Genomic DNA, 22,205 nt, shown 5'->3' with positions numbered 1-22,205 from the left:
GGAATATTTTGAAAATTGCTCACCCTTCTTTCAAGTATACATTGATGGCTCTATAAGCTGGACAATCAATCACCCCACCCAAAAAAATCCAAAAACTCCAAAACAAAACAGAAGGCGCTGCTGCAGGCCACTGCCTGGTCTGCCTAATGGTTAAAATTGTCATGGCTGGGAACCTAGAGCATTCATGGTGATGGGGGAGGGGGCAGGCATATTATACAGACAACACCAGCAGTAGAAAATGCATTTTTATTTTCATGGAAAAAGCAACAATAAGATTTGTAAAAGGTTTGTGAGGTTAAATCACCCATACAAGAAAAAAAATATCTAGAAAAAAAAAAGTGAAGAGCAACAAATAAAAACATCACATCTCTACTCAGCAGTGCAATTAGTTCACATTGCGGTAAAGTTGTCAAGTATGGAAGAAATCAAAAACATGTGTTTCCCCATTATTAGCATATTGAAAAATTACAGTGCAAAGATTTTCAGGTTTTATGAAAGCTGCAATCAGTCCATAGACCATCCTGTGAGGGGATCTTTTTATTTAATGACCAGCGGTTGTATTTACCAATACTGTGCACAAAAAGGCTAAAATGAATTTACTTACATAGGTAGGTAAATAAAATATGGAATCTATACAATAAAAAAAAAAGTGCACTAAGAAGGGAACCTGAACACAGACTTACTGAACTCGATGACATCTAAAGACTTTACAAACATGTACTGTACTTCTCATGTAAAAAAGTAAACTAGCTTTCAGGAAAAAAAATTTGGTTGCTTTACAACTGTATTATGGATCTGACAGACTGAAGGTGCAGGTGGCCAAATATCTTAGACTAAACGTCCTTTGCAAAGCATACAAAAAAAAACAAGATAAATACTTTCATCACAGTCTTATGGTTATTTTTGGAAGCTTTGTTTTCTTTCGCTCCAGAAGTGCACCTAAACGTCTAAAAACCCCCAAAAAGGACTTCATGGTATATTGAAACTGTAAACTCTGCTCGATTTACTCCTCTAATTTTGAGACAGAAGCCAACCCTAGATTTACAGTACTCTGAGGTTTATATGAAGTCTTCTTCCAAAAGTTCACATTGCATATTTCTGAGTCCATTCTCTTGCTAGTCTGTTGTATCTATAGAATGAGATAAAATCAAAATGCATTATATAACAATATCCTGATCACAACAGAACTTACATACACTTTACTATTGTGTAGCACAAAGCTGTTCTCCAAAGCATTTTAGGAAAGAAATACTTAGTGAAAAATCAAAGTCTAACCTTGAACACCGCAAGTAATGTAAACAAGCATTTTAGCACCAAGGTGGAAGAGTTTTCAGATTCTGGTGAAGGGTGTTGCATTAGCAATATTTCAGCACTGAGGTAGAAAGGGGCAAAGTGTTCTAGTGGTGCTGGGCAAGAAGAGGGAGAAAAGGTACAGGGATGCTAAAGTTATGAAGCCATTAAGAATTATTTTATTTTTTTGCAAATTACCAACCATCAGCTCGAATTGCAAGAAACCAAGCTAAATTTGCCAATTGCTTTCAATACGTCTAACATTTGGGGCCACATTCAATTTGTTTCTCACCAAAGGGGAGGAGCTCAGCAAGTAATTTTTGGAAAGATTAAAAACTAAAAAGAAAACCTGCGATTTTTACATGCTAATTTTATAGTTTTCTCAACTTTGCTTGTATCTATAGTTAGTTTTGGGTTTTGTGTGGCAGAAGGGATTTAATATAATGGAGAGGAACAAAGATGACCATGGATTTTCTTTTTTTTTTTTAGTGGGGGGGGGGGGGGGGGGGGGGGGGGGCGGGCCAGAATAGAACAAAAAGGAAAGAGGGATCCAAGGTGTGTGGGGAACCACACAGAGGTAACCATTCCTATCCCATTTCTTACATGCTCCCCTCTCCAAAAAAAATTCATATTTTCTCACTCATCTTCACTCCCCTCCATCCATATCCTTGCTGGTACTCAGAACAGCAGATTACTTTCAGCACTGCTCTGTGTTCACAGCTCCTTAATCAGCTCTTTTTGTATGTGTCATTTTGCTAAAATTTGACTCTTTTACACTTGTAACGAGTGAAGCCTCTTTCTGGAAGAGTCTGCAACCTTATGGTTTACCCCACATTTTGTGAATCAGTGAGGCGATGCCTACCCATTTGTCAGTCCTCTTTCTTTGTAGAAGAGAATTGTGCGAACAGCTAGAAAGGTGGTATGTAAAGAGCAAAGACACCCAAGTAAGACTTACTTTTCCTTGTCTGATTTGTAGATCTGTGCAATATCTGGTACTAAGGGATCATCGGGATTAGGGTCACAAAGTAAGGAGCATATGGATAATAAAACTAGAAAAGAAACAAACAAATGTCTATTTAGGAGGTCAGAATGAGATTAATCTTTGGGGCAAAACCACAACCCTATTATGGCATAAACAGGACTAATCACTAACACTGTTGGGAGCTTACGCCCCAATTACAATAATAAATGCCAAGTACATTCCATGTCAGATCTATAGTCAAAACCAAAATTAGTGTTTTCTTTTAGATAGGTGGGTTAAAAGTTTAATAAAACTATATATGAAATCTTGTGCATGGAATAAAGTACAGTATTTGAAAATATGATCTTAAGAGGAAGGCAAAGCATGCATCAATCTGAACATGGCAATAGTATGTCAACATGAAAATCCATTATGAAACAAAACTAAGACCACTTCAAAATATCAAATCAATTCTTAAAACCAACAAATTACACACAAAAATGTTATATATATATATATATATATATATATATATATATATATATATATATATATATATATATATATATATATATATATCTATATACACACATATACACACACACATACACAGGTTTCCCACCTTATCACTCCTGGGAGAATTCTGCACAATGCAGAATTCGTACAATTCTCCTACTGCGTAGAAATTTACATTTATTCTGCAGATTTCAGCAAAAGGACTAGGAAACAGCAATGCAGCAACCATGCTGAAAGTGCAGACAGGAAAAGGAAGTGGCTTAAGTGCCTGCTAAAAGGCAGCAGTGTTTCCTTTGCAGGTCAGCCACACAGGCCCAAAGCAAGCTAGGAGAATTGATCTCAAAATCTGGGAAACGAGTTCAAACTAAAGGGCTAGAGCAGTGATGGCGAACCTATGGCACGCGTGCCAGAGAGGGCACGCAGAGCCCTCTGTTGGCAAGTGCGCCGTCACCCAGGGGCGGGCCTGGACGGGCCCAGCCACTTTCCCTCTGGGCCCACCCACCCAACATCCCCTCGCATGTCCTCCCCGCCGGCGCTGATTACCTCCGTCGAAGCGGCCGTGTCTTTGAAAGCCCTGCCCGTCTCTAGCCTTCCCTTCGTGAGTTCGTTTCCTGAGTCAGTCCCACCTTCTGACATCATTTCCGTGAGGGCGGGACTGACAAAGAACGAACTCACGAAGGGAAGGCTAGAGACGGGCAGGGCTTTCAAATTTTTGAAATTAAGCTTTGAATACAATTTCTCTGTGTTAGACAGCGTTTTATATTATATGAATAAAGTCTGCAGAATTTCTTTTTTTTTTGCACATAGCCTCTTAGACAAGAATGTGAACCTCTGAAACCAACTATTTAGGTGCAGATTAATTGGAATGTTACATTCACTACCAAGTTAAACATTAACATGTAATTCTCTCCCTTATTTTTGTCCCCTAGATTTAAAGAACTTGCATTAGTGACTTCTTATCCTCCAGAGTTCAGAGGAAACAGCATTCTTTATTTGTTACATTTGTATCCCACATTTTCCCACCTATTTGTAGGCTCAATGTGACTTACATAATACCGGAGAGGCGTTAGCAAACTCCGGTGTTAAAAAATACAAGGTGATGTTATGGTACGAAAGTTCATGTGGCATAGCCACATTTGGGAATCAAACAGTGGAAGAGTTGTGTTATGTTATGTTGCCGAGATCCAGCATTTAGGTTGGTTCAGTAGGGTAAGCCTTTTTGAACAAGTGGTTTTTAGTATTTTCCGGAAGGATAGATGGTCATATGTCGTTTTCAAGGATTTTGGTAATGCATTCCACAGTTGTGTGCTTATGTAGGAGAAACTGGATGCGTAGACTGATTTGTATTTAAGTTAAAAAGCTCTATTTTCAGTTAAAATCAACTGTGTCGAAATAAAGTCACATCCATTGTTAAGACTTTTGGTCGCGTCAGTGTCCATTTACCAATCATTCTCCAACAAGAGCATGTGCACATGAAACCATAACAGGGCCCTTTTACAAAGGTGAGGGCCTGTGCATCAAATCGGCATTAGTGCCCGGCTAGTGCATGCACCTGGCCATAACTCCAAGTTTGGCGTGAACCAAAAACCCATGCCAAAAAACCTATGGTAGAACATGTTCTATTTTCTACCATGGGGGCGTTCCCAGTGGCAATTGGCAGTTGGCGTGTACTGGACAGTTACTGTGTGGGTAACGTGTGAGCCCTTACCACTAAGTCAATGGGTGGCATTAAGGGCTCAGGCCATAGATGTACACTGGTTTTAATTTTACTGCACGTCCATTTTCTGTCCCCCCAACCCCCCCCTTTTCCCCCCCAGACACGATGGAGAAATGGTCCAGAACACGTTCAATACACACGCTCACACTATCCCAGGCCACTTTTTGGCACGCCTTTGTAAAAGGACCCCTTAGACTGCTCTGAGGAGTTGGCCTCCAAGCTATACGCCACTCACTTTCTTGTTGGTCTACTATTCAAATAATCCGAGCATTTAAAATATGGATGCCCACAACTTTTTGCGTCAGCAATGACATGATTGAAACAGCTATCTTGTCTTGACAGGCAAAATGAGGGTTTTAGGAATAGAACAGTTCCTCCTGAAAATGTCCTATAATCCCCTAAACTAGAACAGTCAGTACCAAGCCAAAAACAGGACATTAGCCCCCGCTCTAAATCTGAAGAGAATGATGAAAACAAGCTTGCAGGAGGAATAACCGTCACTCATCACTAAAAGACTCCTCTATCTACCATCAGGCTACAGCTTGCTGAACCTTCCCTTTTAGCATGTCAGCTAGTTTCAGATGCCATTTTCAAAAGGTATGTGTGCCAGGATTTATAAAAGGCATTCAGCATCAGATGGTACATATACTCCTCCCATAAAAACTACAGTCCTTAGCAAATATATTCCAACTGAAGCAAATGCACTGTAATTGAATCTATGTAAGACAATATTCCAAGAGCACTTACTATTGAAGCACAGTGACAGCCTGCACACATCTAAGAATACCCTATGGAACCAGTTTTGATGAAGTCTGGCATGTTGGGATCTACACTGAAAGTTGTTGAGCAATTGCTTTCAGGTTATATTGGTCCGCTTGAGAAAAACAAAGGAGGGTATGTGATATTCTGCCACACTATCAGTTTCATGTAATACTTATTCATAATCAGAACACTTTTTCCTCTAATTTCCACATTATTTTTTTTTCCTTCTTTCTGCCAATGTAATATGCCAAAAGCATCAAAGTAAATATTCATACTAAACAAAGCTTAAAAAGTGTTAAACCAGAAGTAATGTTAAAAATGAAACACGCTGTTGCTTCTTAACAGATGTTTCCCCTCCATTGACAGCAAGGCAGAGTCAGCACTCAAGTGGGTGGTGTCACCAGTATGGAAAAACTCAGCATTCAAGTTTTCAGCATGAAAGAGTGGAAGCATAGCCTAATGGGTAATGCAACAGACTTCAATTCCCACTGCAGCTCTCTGTGACCTTGGACAAGTCACTTTAATCCTCTATTGCCCCAGGTACAAAAACTTATTGCGAGCCCACTACGGACAGAGAAAGTACCTGCATATAATGTGTACAGCGCTGTGTACATCTAGTATCATTATAGAAATAGTCGTATCGTATAGTATATACAGTCCTCCCCACAGGAAGCTCTCTTCTCAGCTCCTTAGTCCCATAGCTCAAGAATGTAGGGAACTTGGGAAGATGATGCACCTCAAAAGTTTTTTTTGTTTTTGGCCCAACTTCAGCCAAAAAAAAACAAAAAACTGCAATCTGCAACCAAAATTTGCCTCAGTTTTAGCCAAAACCAAACTGGTTGCTACTCCTGGGAAGCCCCAAATCAGTGCTACAAGCCCAGCCCTCCCCCACTCCCTTTTGAACAGAAGCAGCCTCCACTTACTTCTCCAACTCACCTCTCAAAACAGGAGCACATGAGCAGCCTCCCCCCCCCCCCCCGAACAGAGGTAGACCTTACTCCCTCCCAGATTCCCCCCCCCCCCCCGTGGCCTATATCTAGCTGGTAGTCTAGTGATGTGGTCAGGGCAGGATTGATCCCCAGTCACTCCTGGCCATACCAGCTACAATCTCTAAATAGCTACCGTAATCTAGCAGCATTCTTACGAGGCTGCCATGCAAGGTCACAACAGCCATTAAGTGACCGGGAAACGCTCCTGCCCCAACCACACCATTAGACTACCAGAGATTTAAGGTATACCTGAAGTGGATGGGAAGTGGAGACTGACCCTTTTTTTTGTTTTGTTTTAGGGGGGGGCAGTACAAGTTCACAGAGTAAGTTTGTTTCAGCCAAAAAAAATGGAAACGAGGCCAAATTCAGGCGAGTTTCAGCACAACAATCCCACACTCAGTCAGCCTCTAATCCTGCCATTTATGGAATACACCTTTTACAGGTAAGCTACAATGCTTTTTCTGTTGACAAGTAGGATTGAGTCAGACACAAATGTACAACTCCCAAGTTTAATGCTGCTCATTTCTTTGTGTTGTCCCATGGGTAGGATGCCAACATACTGAAATAGGGAAAGAAAGCTGCTGCTTCACAGATTGGCCAACACTGCTTGACCAAAAGCACCCTCATTATTGAAGCTTGATCCAAGCAGTAGCCCAAAATAAAAGGTATGAAGCGAGGACCACATTGGTGCTTTATAAAAATTGCATCTAGCAAAACAAGACTTTAGGAGAGCCATGGTTTGGCGAGACTTTAGTATTCCAAATACCCATTTGTTCACATTAAAAAAATAAAGAATGGATAGTGGAGGAACAAGCTTGGTCTGGCATTGATCTCAGAGACTTGGTAGCACTCATTGGATGATCCACTGCTAATTAATGTCTGTCAGTCTACTTGGTTATAAGATTCTTCACCAAACTAGTGTTAATAAAGGGGGGGGGGGGGCTTATTTCAGGGTGGAATTAATCTCTAGTCAAAATTCTTCAAACCTTGAAATTACTGCATGCAAAATTAGCGAGGACATCCTATTCTATGTGTCTCGCCCTTTTTCATTGTCCACCAGGCAGTTTGCAAGCTTCCGAGGGGGATTTTTTGGCATTCATTTCTAGCATCTGCCTCAAGTTTGCAAAGGTCAGCCTCTGTTTAGATAGATAATTTAGGAGATGCAAGAGGCAGCCTTAGTGACTTCCTCACTTTCTGGCAATTTATTCAGTTCTCTGCTCTTCCCCCTTAGTCTTGCAGTTCTCCAGTCCAGAAACTTTGTTAATAATGTAATCTAGGTCCCTATCCCTTGGTCTAATCACAGCAGGCTAGAGTTCACACTGAATTTGATGGAAACTGCTAGACCTGTACAGCGTCATGATGTCTTTCAATCCTATTATACCAGGGGTAAGACTCACATTGTGAATAGCAAAAATAAGAGGATCTTGAGAAAATCAATTCTTTGCACTTGAGCAATGCATGTTGAATGAAAAGGCATTCCACTTGGTTGCTGTTATTGCACATTTAGCAAATCCTAGCAATACACTGATAAAATTTGTAAAGTATCTCTTGCAGGAAAGAATGAAGTTACTCCAGACTAGGTAAGAGACTGATAGCAAAAATTTGTCCACTACTACGGAGACACTGGGATAAGCTGTTGCGCAGAGGTATACCAAGGAATAAGCAAGGTCTGTGCTGAAAAGTTTTTACACTGCATCTCAACATCTATGGTCTACATAGGATGTGCACGGGAACTGCTACACAGAATCCAGTTTCTGGCACCTGAACTAAGAGTGGAGGAATAGCCTAGTGGTTACAGCACCAATCTTGACATCCAGATGTGGCTGGTTCAAATTCCACTGCTGCTCCTTGTGATCTTGGGCAAGTCACTTAACCCTCCATTTCCTCAGGTACAAAATTAGATTGCAAGGCCTTGAGGGACAGAGGATGGCACCTTCCTTCAGGCCTGTGCTGGTACTCAGAGGCATCTGCGCTGTAGTTCTAGAAACCTTTGAGAAGCATGGGATGGTTTTAGGACTCATTTGTTAGTCCTCTTGGGCAACTGGATTTGTAAGACACTGTACTGTGAGGTTGAGGGTCATTCCATGGGAAGATTCAGCTCGTACGTGAAGAGCTCAGACTTTTTGCATTGGTGAACCTCTTCATCTTTTTTTCCACCTAAAACAGTCTTTCAGCTTTCTCTCTACAGGCTTTAGGAGACAGAGCACAATGCTCACAATCACTCTAGTTATGATTCTCATCATAGCAGATTATACACTTGGGAGTGTTGAAGTTCTGGAATTTTCTGCTATATTTCAAACAAGGACTGAACCCTGACTATGATAAAACCGAAAAGAAAAAAAATATATTAGAAAGTACTCTGCAGACAGATGTATCAGGAGAGCTTTGTATATAAGTCTGTTCAGGAAAATGGAAGACACACTAAGGAGACAAACTGGATGTGGGAACAGTTGCACATGGTCAAAACTTTACACGTCTTGGCTCTAGCAGAACTGTTCCATCCGAACAACTTGTGACATCACTCCCCACTTGTGTGCCTGACTCAATGAAAATTTAAATATTAAATTTTACCTCTGGATACGAAGAGTTACAGTGCAAACACTGAAGTAAAAACTGAAATAATCTTTAGCACAGTTCCAGTGTAAGTAATTCTATATGCAGCTTATGACAACTGCACTAAGATTACAAGTGGTTGACTTTCAATTTACCACTATTTTTTGTTCCATTATGATAGTTCCTACAATGGAAGTAATAAAATATACACACACACACAATGAACAAGGGCTGCACTGAATATCTGTATTCGATTGGGACCCGAACACATTACATTCGGCCCGAATAAATTTAAATACGAATCCGGGACTCTACTGTGCTAAATCCTACTGAAGTAAACATGATCTCAGATTTCACGTTGCTTCTTTTATTAAGTTATGTTAAAGCTCAATGCCCATTATTTGTATTCGGCCAAATAGTAAAATATGCTATTCGGTACAGCTCTACAATATACACAGAGTTAAACCTAAATACTGCTCCAAAATTAGTGAAATTCATCACAATAGGGCCCTTAGTATGCACTTTTATAATTGATTTCTTTTCTCCTCAAACCCCCACTCTATTTAGGAAACCATTCTACCCAGCACCTTTTATCTACCTCTGATTCATTCTCCCTCAGAGGGATGTAATGAGCACAGAGAATGGATGAATATGAGGAGGAAGAGAGTTCTAACTGTACCAGCAGAAGCTCAAGAGATGGTGTGGGACCAGCTGAAGCAATAGGAACAGCCATCATGCCTTTGGGTAAAGAGGAAGTTGGTTAGTTTCTTGGCTAGCAGAGATTTAAGCTCTAGGAATTTGAACTCTACATTGGCATGTGCGTTTACTTTGAAATATATGTGTCCGTTTATGTTTTTTTTTTTTGTTTTCATAATGTACAGCACTCTTTAGATGTGAGCAGTTTTTTTTTTTTGGGGGGGGGGGGATTAATTGTAATATGCGTTCATTAGTTAAGGCAAAACCAATCTTAAAAAAAAATTAAAAAATAAAAAAAAGCCACACACCCATGCACTGCATGAAAATCTCAACTTTAAAAAGGGCTTGTAAATCAACTCTTCACAGTCCATTTCTAATCCATTTTGGAAAACGTGATTTTAACATTTAGCTTCTTTGGCTACTAAGCCCAATGCATATTACCTAGTAATCAAATAAAATTAAAGGTTACAAGGTAAGTAAGGCAAATTCAACTGGAGATACCAGACACTTCCACCTCCCCCCCCCCCCCCAAAAAAAAAAAAGTCCACATCCACCTTACCATTTAATATACTGAGGGGCTCATTTTCAAAGCACAATAGTAACCCTATGGTACTTAAGGCTTATTTTCAAAGAACTTAGTCTACCGTACTACTACTAAAAACTGTAAATAAAAATTCAATATTACCTTTTGACACAGTCAGAGCTGGGGACCATTGTGACCGCAGGATATCAAGGCAAATACTTCCATTACTATTTATGTTAGGATGATATATTTTTGTTGTAAAAGCAACCTATGATTAGAAAACAAGAATGTTAGCTTTTGCCATATTCTATTCCTGAATTTCATTTCAGAAAACATTTAGATGCATACTCAAACCATTCCATTCATACTGTTCACAAGAACTAGCACAATATCCTTGCTTATGTTTAAGATACAGGAAAACAAATACCAGCACTCAGTACCACCACACCTCCATTCTATTACAGTACTCTTGATGTTTCAGACACCATCACAAAATATATTCTTTTCCTTACTTCCAAAGCACAAACAGCAAATGAGGTTTCTTTGCTGCCAAAGCAACACCAGACAGCAAGAACAAAGATATTTCGCTCGGAGGAGAGAAAGGCGAGTAGTGGAGTGCCTCAGGGAGCGGTGCTGGGGCCAATTCTATTTAATATATTTGAGAGTGATATTGCCGAAGGCTTACAAGGTAAAGTTTGCCTTTTTGTGGATGACACCAAGATTTGCAACAAGGTGGACACCCCGGAGGGAGTGGAAAGCATGAAAAAAGATCTGCGGAAGCTGGAAGAAATGTCTCTAACGTTTGGCAATTAAAATTCAATGCGAACAAATGCAAAGTGATGCACTTAGGGAGTAGAAATCCACGGGAGACATATGTGTTAGGTGGTGAGAATCTGATAGGTACGGACGGGGACAGGGATCTTGGGGTGATAGTATCTGAAGATAATGAAACAGTGTGACAAGGCGGTGGCCGCAGCTAGAAGATTGCTAGGCTGTATAGAGAGAGGTGTGACCAGCAGAAGAAAAAAAGGTTTTAATACCCCTGTATAAGACGTTAGTGAGGCCCCACCTGGAGTATTGTGTTCAGTTTTGGAGGCTGTATCTTGTGAAGGATGTTAAAAAAAAAAATGGAAGCGGTGCAAAGAAAAGCTACGAGAATGGTATGGGATTTGCGTTAAGACGTATGAGGAAAGACTTGTTGACCTGAACATGTATATCCTGGAGGAAAGGAGAAACAGGGGTGATATGATACAGACGTTCAAATATTTGAAAGGTATTAATCTGCAAACAAACCTTTTCCGGAGAGGGGAAGGCAGTAGAACTAGAGGACGTGAAATGAGATTGAAGGGGGGCAGACAAGAAAAATGTCAGGAAGCATTTTTTCACGGAGTGGTGGATGCTTGGAATGCCCTCCCGCGGGAGGTGGTGGAGAGGAAAACAGTAACAGAATTCAAACATGCGTGGGATAAACATAAAGGAATCCTCCTCAGAAGGAAGGGATCCCCAGAAGCTTAGCCGGTGGTGGGAGGCAGGGCAGACTTATACGGTCTGTGCCCTGAAAAAGACAGGTACAAATCAAGGTAAAGTATACACAAAAAATGGCACGCGAGTCTACCTTGTTGGGCAGATTGGGTGGACCGTGCAGGTCTTTTTCTGATGTCATGTTACTATATTCAACGCTATCCTGGAAATTTCCGAAGTCTTGTACAGAACCACTCTTCTATTTCCCGATAATCTTTTAAAGATCAGAGACTATAGTACTAAATTATTTGATCTGACTAGGAAACATTGCAGCAGAACCTATACTGAGCCTGAGAATTATCATCCATCATGCTGTTGGCAACTGTGAGCACAAGATGATGCAGGGAGAATAAAATAAGGCAAAAAATAATAAAGGAGAAAAAAAAAAAGACAAAGTAGGGATGGACCATAGGTTTCCAAGATCCAAGAGTGCTATCCTGTGGTGGACATTTTCAGCAAATCGGACTGACAGTTTTACTTTATGAATCACGGAGTGGATCTAACTAAATAGATGTCATATCCTTCAGGGTTTCTTCCTTTTTGTCTTAGAAACCTGTGGTCTATCCCTACATTTTCCTCCCCTTTTGTTGCTAAAGATAATACACTGCCACAGCAAGAGCCAAAGAGGGAGCATACCAGGTAGGGAAATTGATGTTCTCAAATTAATCCCCATCCTTTCAAAGAGCCTCTTATACTTCCATATAAACAGATCCAGTTTCAAAAGGGAATCTGTGCACAAGCTGCATTCATGGCATAAGGGCTACATTTACTAACCTGTGTTTAAATGTTAATTGCATTAATCCACTATAAATGCAAGTTATTAGTAAACAGACCCAATGACAACAAGGCTTGTGTTAAATAAGGTATGTTTTAATTGCATTAATGTGCATTTAAACCAGCAAGACAAGGTGAGTAAAATCAAGGCTAGAGGCCAACCGAACTTTGGTTTCAGCACTGAAACTGACCTGAAATCCAGATTTGGGTTGGCATTTTTGGTAGGAAACTCTTCCCCCCCCCCCCCCCCCCCCCCCACCTGCAGCTCCTGTGACATTCTCCACCCCCTCACCCCTCAGGTTGCCTGGGTCTACCTTAACAAGTCCTGGTGGTCTAGTGGCCTCTTAAGGGCAGAATGAAGCCCGATCGTTCATACCCCAGTGCTGATACTGAATCAAAATGGCTGCAGACACTGTTGCAGGAGATCCCCACAGCCATTTTGAGATTGTTCCCAGAGCATCAACATGGCTGCAGGGATCTCCTGCGGCAGTCTCGCAGGGCTGCTGCAAGAGATCTTGGCTGCCATTTTGATTCAGCAGCAGGTAGGAATGAGTGTTTCATTCCTGCCTCTGAAGAGGCCACCATAGGCCCAGGCAACATAAGGGATTCAATGGCCCCAAGGGACCCTTATCCCTGCCAGCAGGCGAGGCAGGCATAGTGTTTTCAGCTTCAGCTTTAGTTCTGGCTAAAAATGAGCAGTGGATTTCAGTCACAGATTCGAATGCAACCAAAACCCATCAGTTTTTGTCAGTCTCTAATCTAGGCTTATGCTTACATCCAATGGAATAGAAGCTAACATGACTTACCTCAAGGTTAAAAGAAGGGTCAGTGGGAGAAATGAGATTTGAACCTTTGCTTCTCTGGTTCTCAGCCAGAGACTACTCTTTCAACTGCAATTTCACTGTTTAAATATTCTCTGTCATACTACATAATCCTACAGGGAAATGTACTTAACATACAAGTAATTAAGCATTTATATGGAATGTCACTATTGTTCCATTTTATTGTTTGTACATTTGAATTCTGGTTTTATATAATACTAATAAAAAAGGCCCATTTCTGTTTGAAAGGAAATGGGCGCTAGCAAGGTTTTCCTCGGAGTGTGTATGTTTGAGAGAGTGTATGTGAGAGTGACTGTGTGAGAGAGGCTTCTGTTCCTGCTGCTGTGCATTCCCCGTGTTATGCTGATTCGCTGCTCCCTGTATCGTGGCTCCGCCCCTCTCCCTTCTACTGGCCAATCTGGTGTGGGTTGTGTGACATCACTATTATCTACTCCAACTCCAGACCACCTCCAAGGGATCCACGGTTCCAGGCAGCCTCAGAATGTTGGAGGTGAGATTTATTATATATGATGTATTTTGTATTTGTAATCTGTCAAGGGATCATGAGTACCATGAATCTTGCTACTTTTAGGGATTGTGTCAGGTACTTGTGACCTGGATTGGTCACCGGGCTAAAAAGACCTTTGGTCTGACCCAGTACACAGTATACAGAACTTTAGGAAAACCTTGAAAATTTACCTTTGGTGGTTTAAAAGGATAGTCTGTTGGAAAATGGATGGTAAGAAAGAAGACTCCTCCCTGGTAAGGGCTGTCAGTCTGAAATGAGAAGCAACACCAGTTTTATTTGATAGAATGGTCATGAGAACAAGAGTAAGGAGAGGTCAAAAGTGGATTCTCTCAAATTTTTTGTTATTTAAGTACAACAGTACATGCCAAGTAATGATGTTACATTTAAACCTTTGAGCAACCACCACCTTCCAATGTAAAAGTAATTTCAAACTAAGCACCAATATGTAAAGAAAACACGAGGAGCTCCGTTTACTAAGCTGTGCTGTAGGCACACTAACTTTTTAGCACACGCTAACAACATCCATAAGAATACACGGGTGTTGCTAGCAGCACACGCTAAAGGGTTAGCATGGCTTCTTAAACAGGGCCCTGAGAAACCTAAGGAAATATTGAGAACCTAATTCACTAAGCTTATTTCACACAAACAGAAAAAAGTCTTAGTAAACCTGGTTCTACAATGCTGCAGCTTTCATTTCCCAACAGCTTTGGATAAAGAGAGACACTCTTGGAAGCTTCTTCCAAGAGTGTTTCTTTATTCTCAGGTTTATGTTTCCAATTCTTTTCTTTCATACACCATAATAGTAATAAACCTCAGGTTCTAAGCCAGAGTATGAGAACACAGGCAGAATTTTGTACTTTAAGAAACTAATATCTTTTCCTATGATTTCACTAAGGCCTTAAGTTACATTTCTAAATGTATATCCAGGTAAGCACACAGTGGTGGAACCAAAAAATCTAAAAAAAAAAAAAAAAAAAAAAAAGAGAACTGGTTTATGGAGTTCCACAAGGATCGTTTCTCTCACACTATTTGGTCCTTCTAGCAAAATTAGATGGATTGGGAAATTTAATTTTTTGCTGATATTCGTGATCTATCTTTCAGGAAGATAACCTGAAGATGTTATTCTTGGTCTCAATAACAAACTTCCAGGTCATGACAGACTGGATGTGTAAACATGAACTGATTCTGAACCCTGAGAACATTCTGTCATGTGGATTTTGGTAGTATCACTGTCACAGGATCTAGTAACTTTGGGCCTCTGTTGTGACAGTGCATCTTAAAACTGAATTTACAATTTAGAAATGTAAAATCTTGTTTCTTCATCTTTGGACGATACATCAATTGAAACCTATTTTGACCAAGTGCAACTTAGTTAAAATAGTGCATGCTCTTGTCACAAGTAGACTGGTTTTACTTAATCCAACTTGCAGCTAGATTAATAACGAAGAAGTATGATCACATTACTCCTGTATTACATCTGTTACACTAGCATCCTGTGGCTACTCGCATTAACTTTTAAACACACTATTCTGTTTAAAAGTCACTTCATCTGGTCCTTCCTGTTTACCTTTCAAAGTTGACAAAGTACACCCCCTCAGTAGGCATTGTGTTGGTCACAAAAAAAAAAACCACCTCTGTTTTCAGTTGCCTGGTCTTAATATGATCAAGATTTCAACAATGAGAAAGGTAAATCAATAGAAATAGAATAAAATAAAACATAGCAAAGAAAATAAGATACCTTTTTTATTGGACTAACAATGCATTTTTTTTTGATTAGCTTCGAAGGTAGTCCATTAGATCAGAAATAAGCAAATGTTGAAAATTCTACTGCTTTGTCACTTATCACCATGCATATCTCCCTGTCCCTCACCCCGTTAGACTTTCACTGAAATGCTTTGATTTATTTATATATATTATACACACAATCATCAACATTTGCTTATTTCTGATCTGACAAAGGGCTACCTTCAAAAGCTAATCAAAAAAATGTATTAAGTTAATAAAAAAAAAAGGTATTTTCTTTGCTATGTTTTATTGACAATACTTGTTAACTTATCTACGCCAGACTTCATCATGTACAGATTTTATACCCTTTATTGGTAGCTCTGATTTTGGGTCTGGATTGGAGGTAGAGATCTTTCACCGATGGGCGTCTAAAGGGGTGGTATATGTAGCAGACCTATTACAAGATAATGGTACCTTGAAATCCAGAGCCATGCTACTGCAGACTTTGGGATCCCATTGTTCGGTTCCATTTCCATATCTTCAAATAGCTTGCTTAAGAATAACTGTTCTCTGGGCCTGTTCCATTTGCTTAAAAAGTTTTTCCTTTCTTCATGTAGATCCCAGTTTTCAGTCTCCAGTCTGTATAGAGCTCTAGTAGTACTTTGTAGGAATTACGCCCAATTGGTTAAGAAGTAGAATGATGATTTGGGGATGGGTATTCAAGAGGAAGACATTCTTAAATTTTTGCAATCGATATGTAATTACACGCACAGTGCCTTACATAGGGAATGCCAATTTACTTATCTGTTAACCCCACTAATATTACATTTACTACAAATTGTATATTCTTTTTATGACTTGTAATTCTTATTGTTACTATGTAAGTCGTATTGAGCCTGCCATGTGTGGGAAAGCGCGGGGTACAAATGTAATAAATAAATAAATTTTATTCTATTTCTACTGATTACCTTTAAAAAAAGGGGAACACTGCTACCACATCTCTCTACTCAACAATGAGAAAAAGAGCAGAGTATTTTCATATGTTGGTCTTGTACAATGCAAATATTTCAGCAGTGTTTTAATTAATGCTTTTATATACTTGAATACGGTGTGTGTGTTATATTTGTACTTTTATATCTTGTTTTTGCTTTTCTGTAAACTGTTATAAACACTTAGTACAAATAAATCCAATCCAAGTTCCTTTTGGAAAGTTTGATGGCTTAGGTATAGCTACACACACAAATGAGATCTATTCACTACAACTCTATAGCACAAGAGACAGTGGTAAATAAAGGGAGCTGGATGGAGGAACAGAAAGTATTTAGGTTAAATTCTGGAGTATTTTAACAGGCCATCTAAATTGTCTGGCAGGTATTTAAACAAGTTACAGCTAATCTTAAATTATGCCTATACTTTCCCTTTGAAAATTACTCCACAAAATACACACACACTTGCATATACATATCCTGGCCTACCCTATGCGCAAATCTAAATTGAGAGGTTTCTGGAGAAGCATGTGTTGCAGGTATTGGTGAGAGTATGAGTGTGTGGTGATGTCTGCTGAGGCCTTGTGGTTTCTGGGTGCAAACAGAGAGATATACATAGTGAGGGGGAGGAGGGGAATAAAGGGAGAGCAGGTAGAACACTTGCTTCCCTATCTCCTTCCCCTCTCTGCCATGGGCTGATAAAAGATTCTCAGTTGGGAGGTGGTCACCATGGCACACTGTACTATTGCGCCATAGTCTGACCCTCTCCATTTGGTCTGGTTTTAAGTGCTTAATCACCTCCTAATGTCAAGGGATCAATCTCAATGAGAGCCACATGATCTTGCAGATCATATTATGGGATCTGGCCCTGTAGCAGAAGTGATGTGCTAAAGCACTTTTGCTATTGCCAGGCCGCATGGGCAGGTAGGGAAGATTGGGGAGTTGATGAGCACAGCAAATGTACTTAGCTCTAACAGTGTTGCTACAACATCTCTACTCACAAATCTCGTTAGAACTGCACAAGTAGCCAGCCCTACAGCAACCGCCCCCAAACCCCCACCAGAGTGGGAAGATCTGAGCAATTTGCTGGGCTTGCTCAAATGCTGGCTGTGTCACTGGGAATTACTGCATCTCACTAACAAGTTAAATCAAAGGAGCAAGATAAAACCTGCCATTGCATATGTAGGCTTCTAATCTTAAGTATGAATATAGGGACTTAGAAAAATGAAGGCAGATAAAGACCATATATCATATCCAGTCTGCCCATCCATGCCATCTACTATACCTTCCGCTCCCTTACAGATCTTATGTATGTACTTGTCATAAACTTGGCTGAATTCAGATACAATCAGTGTGTTTTTTCTACCGAAAAAAGGTGCTGGTACTCAAATGCCAGGCCACCCTTCAGGGGTGGAGTGATCACTAAGGGACCCACCCCACAATATTCAGCCTCCCTCCCCCCATAATAGTCAGGCCCTCTGCAACCAGTCACAGAATCTATGACAAGGCAGAATGTGTGTGTAGAGCCTGAGCTCTCATTTAAAACTTGGGGACCATGGGTCAATTTTAGCAGAAAATGGAAAAGGTGCCGGTACTCAGTACCCCCAAGTACCCCCGCAAAAAGAGCCCTGGATACAATTCTCATTTCCACCACCTCTACCAGGAGGCTATTCCACAGATAAATCTCTCGTCTGTCCCCTTCTCCTCTACTGCTAATTCCAGACTCCGTTCCTTTTATCTCGCTGCACCTCAAGCCTGGAATAGACTTTCCGAGCCTGTACGTCTAGCCCCGCCTTTGGCCGTTTTCAAGTCCAGACTAAAAGCCCACCTCTTTGACACTACTCGCTTGCCCTGTCCTTTTATCCCCACCTCTTTATTCCCTTACATCTTAGTTGTTCTGCTTACCTATCTTATTTAGATTGTGAGCTCTTTGAGCAGGGACTGTCTTTTCATGTATGGTGTACAGCGCTGCGTAGGCCTTGTAGCGCTATAGAAGTTAGTAGCAGTAGTAGAATCACTACCCTTTGTGTACAGTAGCATTTCCTTAGATTTCTCATGAATCTATCCCTTTTCACCTTCACCCCAGAGCTTCCTTTCAATTGAAAGGATCGCCTCATGTGCATTTTGAGGAACAGAGGTGTTTATATGTCTAGCATATTGTATCTCCCCTCTCCTGCCTTTCTTCCAAAGTATACATATTGAGATCTTAAGTCTGTCTCCATACCTTATATGACAAACACCATCGATCTCTGGACCGACTCCATCCTGTTTATATCTTTCTGAACGGGCAGAGTAAGGTGTGGAGGAGTGGCCTAGTGGTTAGGGTGGTGGACTTTGGTCCTGGGGAACTGAGGAACTGAGTTTGACTCCCACTTCAGGCACAGGCAGCTCCTTGTGACTCTGGGCAAGTCACTTAACCCTCCATTGCCCCCTGTAAGCCGCATTGAGCGGGAAAGCGCGGGGTACAAATGTAACAAAATGGTCATGACAAAACTAATACATGATGCTAGCCAATACACTACTATATGCTTTAAAGCAATGGCTGTGTCCAGTTCAAGTCTTATTAAAAGAATAGCAGGAGAGAAAAAAAAATACCAGCTTGGATTACACCAAGCACCTACCACAGTGAACCTGAACCCCCCCCCCCACAACACACACACACAGGTAGGGCAGCTTCGGTCAAGAAGACAAACAGAAAAATGAAAGCAAATTAAATCCACAGGTTTAGCCAGTGTGCCCATCCATGTGTCAACTGTCAGGAATGGTGAAACCTTGGACCAAAGCCGAATCTTTAGCAGAAAAGACACCTAGGCTGGCACAGGCAGGAATCAGAACAGACTGGACTAAGATAAACTAACAAGACAAGACAGGGCAGGACAGAGGTAACTAAACACAATGGAAAGGACCAGATCCAGACAAGGCAAAGAAGAGAAGGCAAAGGGGCCAGAACTGGAACCCAGACAGGACAAGGCAACACACGGAAGTAGATTAAAACTGGATCCGGACAGGATTAGACAAAGAGAAGACAAAGCACACCTAGACAGGCAAGACAGGGTAGGAGCTAGACAAGAATAACAGAAGCAAGACAAACAAGGCAGGAACAGGATTCTCAAACAGGCTTGGCAGGGAACAGGATAGTGAAAGGGACATGGCTTGACAGAAACTAGCTCAAACACATAGCAGGGGCTGAACCTGGCTCAAACACACAACAGGAATGGAACTTAGCAGAAACAGAGCTCAAGAGCCAGGAAGCAAACATAGGCAAAGGATTAAGTAGACTAAGTGAAGACAAAAACAAAGAAGCAATGTGCTTACCCACAGCTGGAAGGGAAATGTCAGGCAGATTGACAGGCAGCAGACACACCTGCATAGTAGTGAGGTAATTAGGGACAATGCTGGCTTCTACAGACTCTCAGAATTAACTGACAAGAACTACACACACAGGAAACAGAACAGGGAAAACAGGAACAGAGCTTGGCTTAAACACAGAACTTAACTATAGCAAGAGTCAAAAGCAGGACTAGACTAAAAACAGAAGCCAAGGGAAGTCAAACAAACAGATACAGACACCAAGGGCAGGGTGTGGCTCTAGAGCCAGGCCTTCAGGATCAAGGTTCAAAAACAAACTCACAGAAACAAAACAAAGCATTAAAACACAAGACTCAGGGAAACATAGAACAGATCTTCAGGAGCAAGACTCAGGAACAAAGCTGAGCAGGGATATGACCTATACAGGTAACACAGAGGCAAATTGAGAGACCCCTTGCAAAGGCAATGTAGGAAAGCTCGCTGGGTCCTTAATAAAGGAGTAGGCTGATATGTCAAAAGTAGGAAATGAAGCAGGGAGACAAAAGTGAGGCTTGGCTTACAGGAAGAACAACAGGAAATGAAGCAGAAGCAGGGAAACCAAAGCAAGGCTTGGCTTACAGGAAGAATATCAATAGGGAAAAAGCAGACTGGAGAGGTCACAGAGCTAGATACAGAAAAACAGTAGGTCTGAACATAAGGGCACGGCCACAACCGTGACACCATGCCATCTACTATGCCTTCAAGATACTCTGTACTTGTCCTATGCCTGCTTGAATTCAGATAAAATCTTTGTCTCAACCACCTCCACTGGGAGGCTGATCCATGAATTCACTAAGTATTTCCTTAGGTTACACCTGAGTCTGTCCCCTTTCACCACCATCCCCTCATTCCAGAGCTTCTTTTCAATTGAAAGAGGTATGCCTCTTGTACATTTATGCCATGAAATATTTAAAATATCCGCATCACACTTTATTATGAAGACCATTGACCATTTTAGTGGCAACTCTCTGGACAGATTACATTCTGTTTATATCTTTTTGAAGGTGTGGGCTCCACAACTGTACACAGTACTCTAAATAAGGTTTCATCAAAGATTTATAGAGGAACCTTTTTTCCTGCTAGCCATTTCTCTTCCTATGCACCCAAACATCCTTCTGGCTTTTGCTGTCACCTTTTCTACTTGTTTGGACACCTTATCACCACCACATATAACATCCAAGTCAGCTTCCTCTTTCGTGAACAAATGTACTTGACCCCTAAACTGCACTGCTTTTCTTGGATTTCTGCAGCCAAATTCATGGCCATGCATTGTTTAGCATTAAATCTTAGCTGTCAAATTATGGACCATTCTTCAAGCTTTGCTAGGCCCCTCCTTGTGTTAACCACCCTATTGCAGATTTTTGATATCATCTGCAAAGAGGCAAAACCTACCAGATAAACATCTTTGTAAGCAATACTGCTGAAGGCTAACAACCAGGCAAAGAACAGAACCTTGCGGCACACCACTGGTAAACATGTTCGCACTCCATTTACAACTATCCTCTGTTGCCTTCCTCTTAAACCAGTTCCTAATCCAGTCACTTACTTTAGGGCCCATACCAAAGGTATTTGAGTTGTTTATGTGAAACTGTCAGACTTTGCTAAAATCTAAGACGAAGTCTCAACTGAGCGGGATCAATTTGCTGAGGCTGTCTTCTTTCTCAGGTAGGACCTAGAATAAGCTTGTCACTGGACCTGTTCAAGTTTGCTTCATAAAGGGAGGGGAAGTTTTTCTTAGGGCAAAAAAAAAAAATGCCTACAATGGATGGCGCTCACTTATCTTTTATATGGGCTTGGAGACTGCAGCATACACTTACAGGGGGGGGGGGGGGGGGGGAGTATTGCCCATCTTCACCCTGTCACTTGCCAATTTAGCTTGCACATGTTCTCTAAGCTGATGCCCTTAACCAAGTGTTGATTAGAAGTCATCCATGCAGAGATCCGAGCCATGAAATCTTTCCCATATGGTCTAGGTCTTGGATCTTTTTCAGATGAGGCATCTGTGTGGGGTTTTGTTTTTTTTTTTTGCACGTGTCAGTTGAGTAAACTACCACTGAACTATGAAAAATAAATCAATGCTTGTTGAACAGGTTAAATTATTTGTGGTCTGGGTTCTTGGGCATGTGTATTGAAACCAGAGTCTGCCACATGAACTCATACTACAACCATGGGAGCTTTGATAAATTTTAGTAGACCAAATACAATTTCTGCTGAACTTCTGCTTAAGTGGAAAGTACTTCCCTTGCTATCTTACTGGAATCTGGGGTAAGAGTTCTTCACATGGTGATGGTGTTCCTTATAGGAATGGGTCTGAAGGAATATTGGTGACAGGTCATCTTCCTCAAGGAAGAAGTCAGTCAAACTCTGGATCCGTCATCTTCCAGTAGTCTGGAATTGGGCAGAGAAGATGGAGACAAAGAATGGTTCTCTTGTGAATCAGAATTTGCCTCAAAGACAACAGTGGAATGACAGGATCTTGAAAGGCAGTTGTGTT

At 40.9% G+C, this 22,205-nt stretch overlaps 1 protein-coding gene across 1 annotated transcript in view; it reads right to left on the bottom strand.

Moving 5' to 3' along the window:
* Window positions 1–232: 232 nt before the first annotated feature.
* The window catches only part of UBE2D1 (ubiquitin conjugating enzyme E2 D1), a 61,731-nt gene continuing 39,758 nt past the window's right edge, over window positions 233–22,205 (bottom strand). Inside the window, exons 4-7 of the mRNA XM_030203102.1 lie at window positions 13,823–13,900; window positions 10,170–10,275; window positions 2,246–2,339; window positions 233–1,129 (exon numbers count right to left, since the gene is read on the bottom strand). Coding sequence (XP_030058962.1) covers window positions 1,084–1,129; window positions 2,246–2,339; window positions 10,170–10,275; window positions 13,823–13,900 — 324 coding nt within the window. The 3' untranslated portion in view covers window positions 233–1,083. The remainder of the gene's footprint in view (window positions 1,130–2,245; window positions 2,340–10,169; window positions 10,276–13,822; window positions 13,901–22,205) is intronic.

This window comes from Microcaecilia unicolor, chromosome 5, assembly GCF_901765095.1.
Source record: "Microcaecilia unicolor chromosome 5, aMicUni1.1, whole genome shotgun sequence".
Taxonomy (NCBI): Eukaryota; Metazoa; Chordata; class Amphibia; order Gymnophiona; family Siphonopidae; genus Microcaecilia; species Microcaecilia unicolor.
Note: the sequence above shows the minus strand (reverse complement) of the source record. Positions and strands in the feature narration are given on the sequence as shown.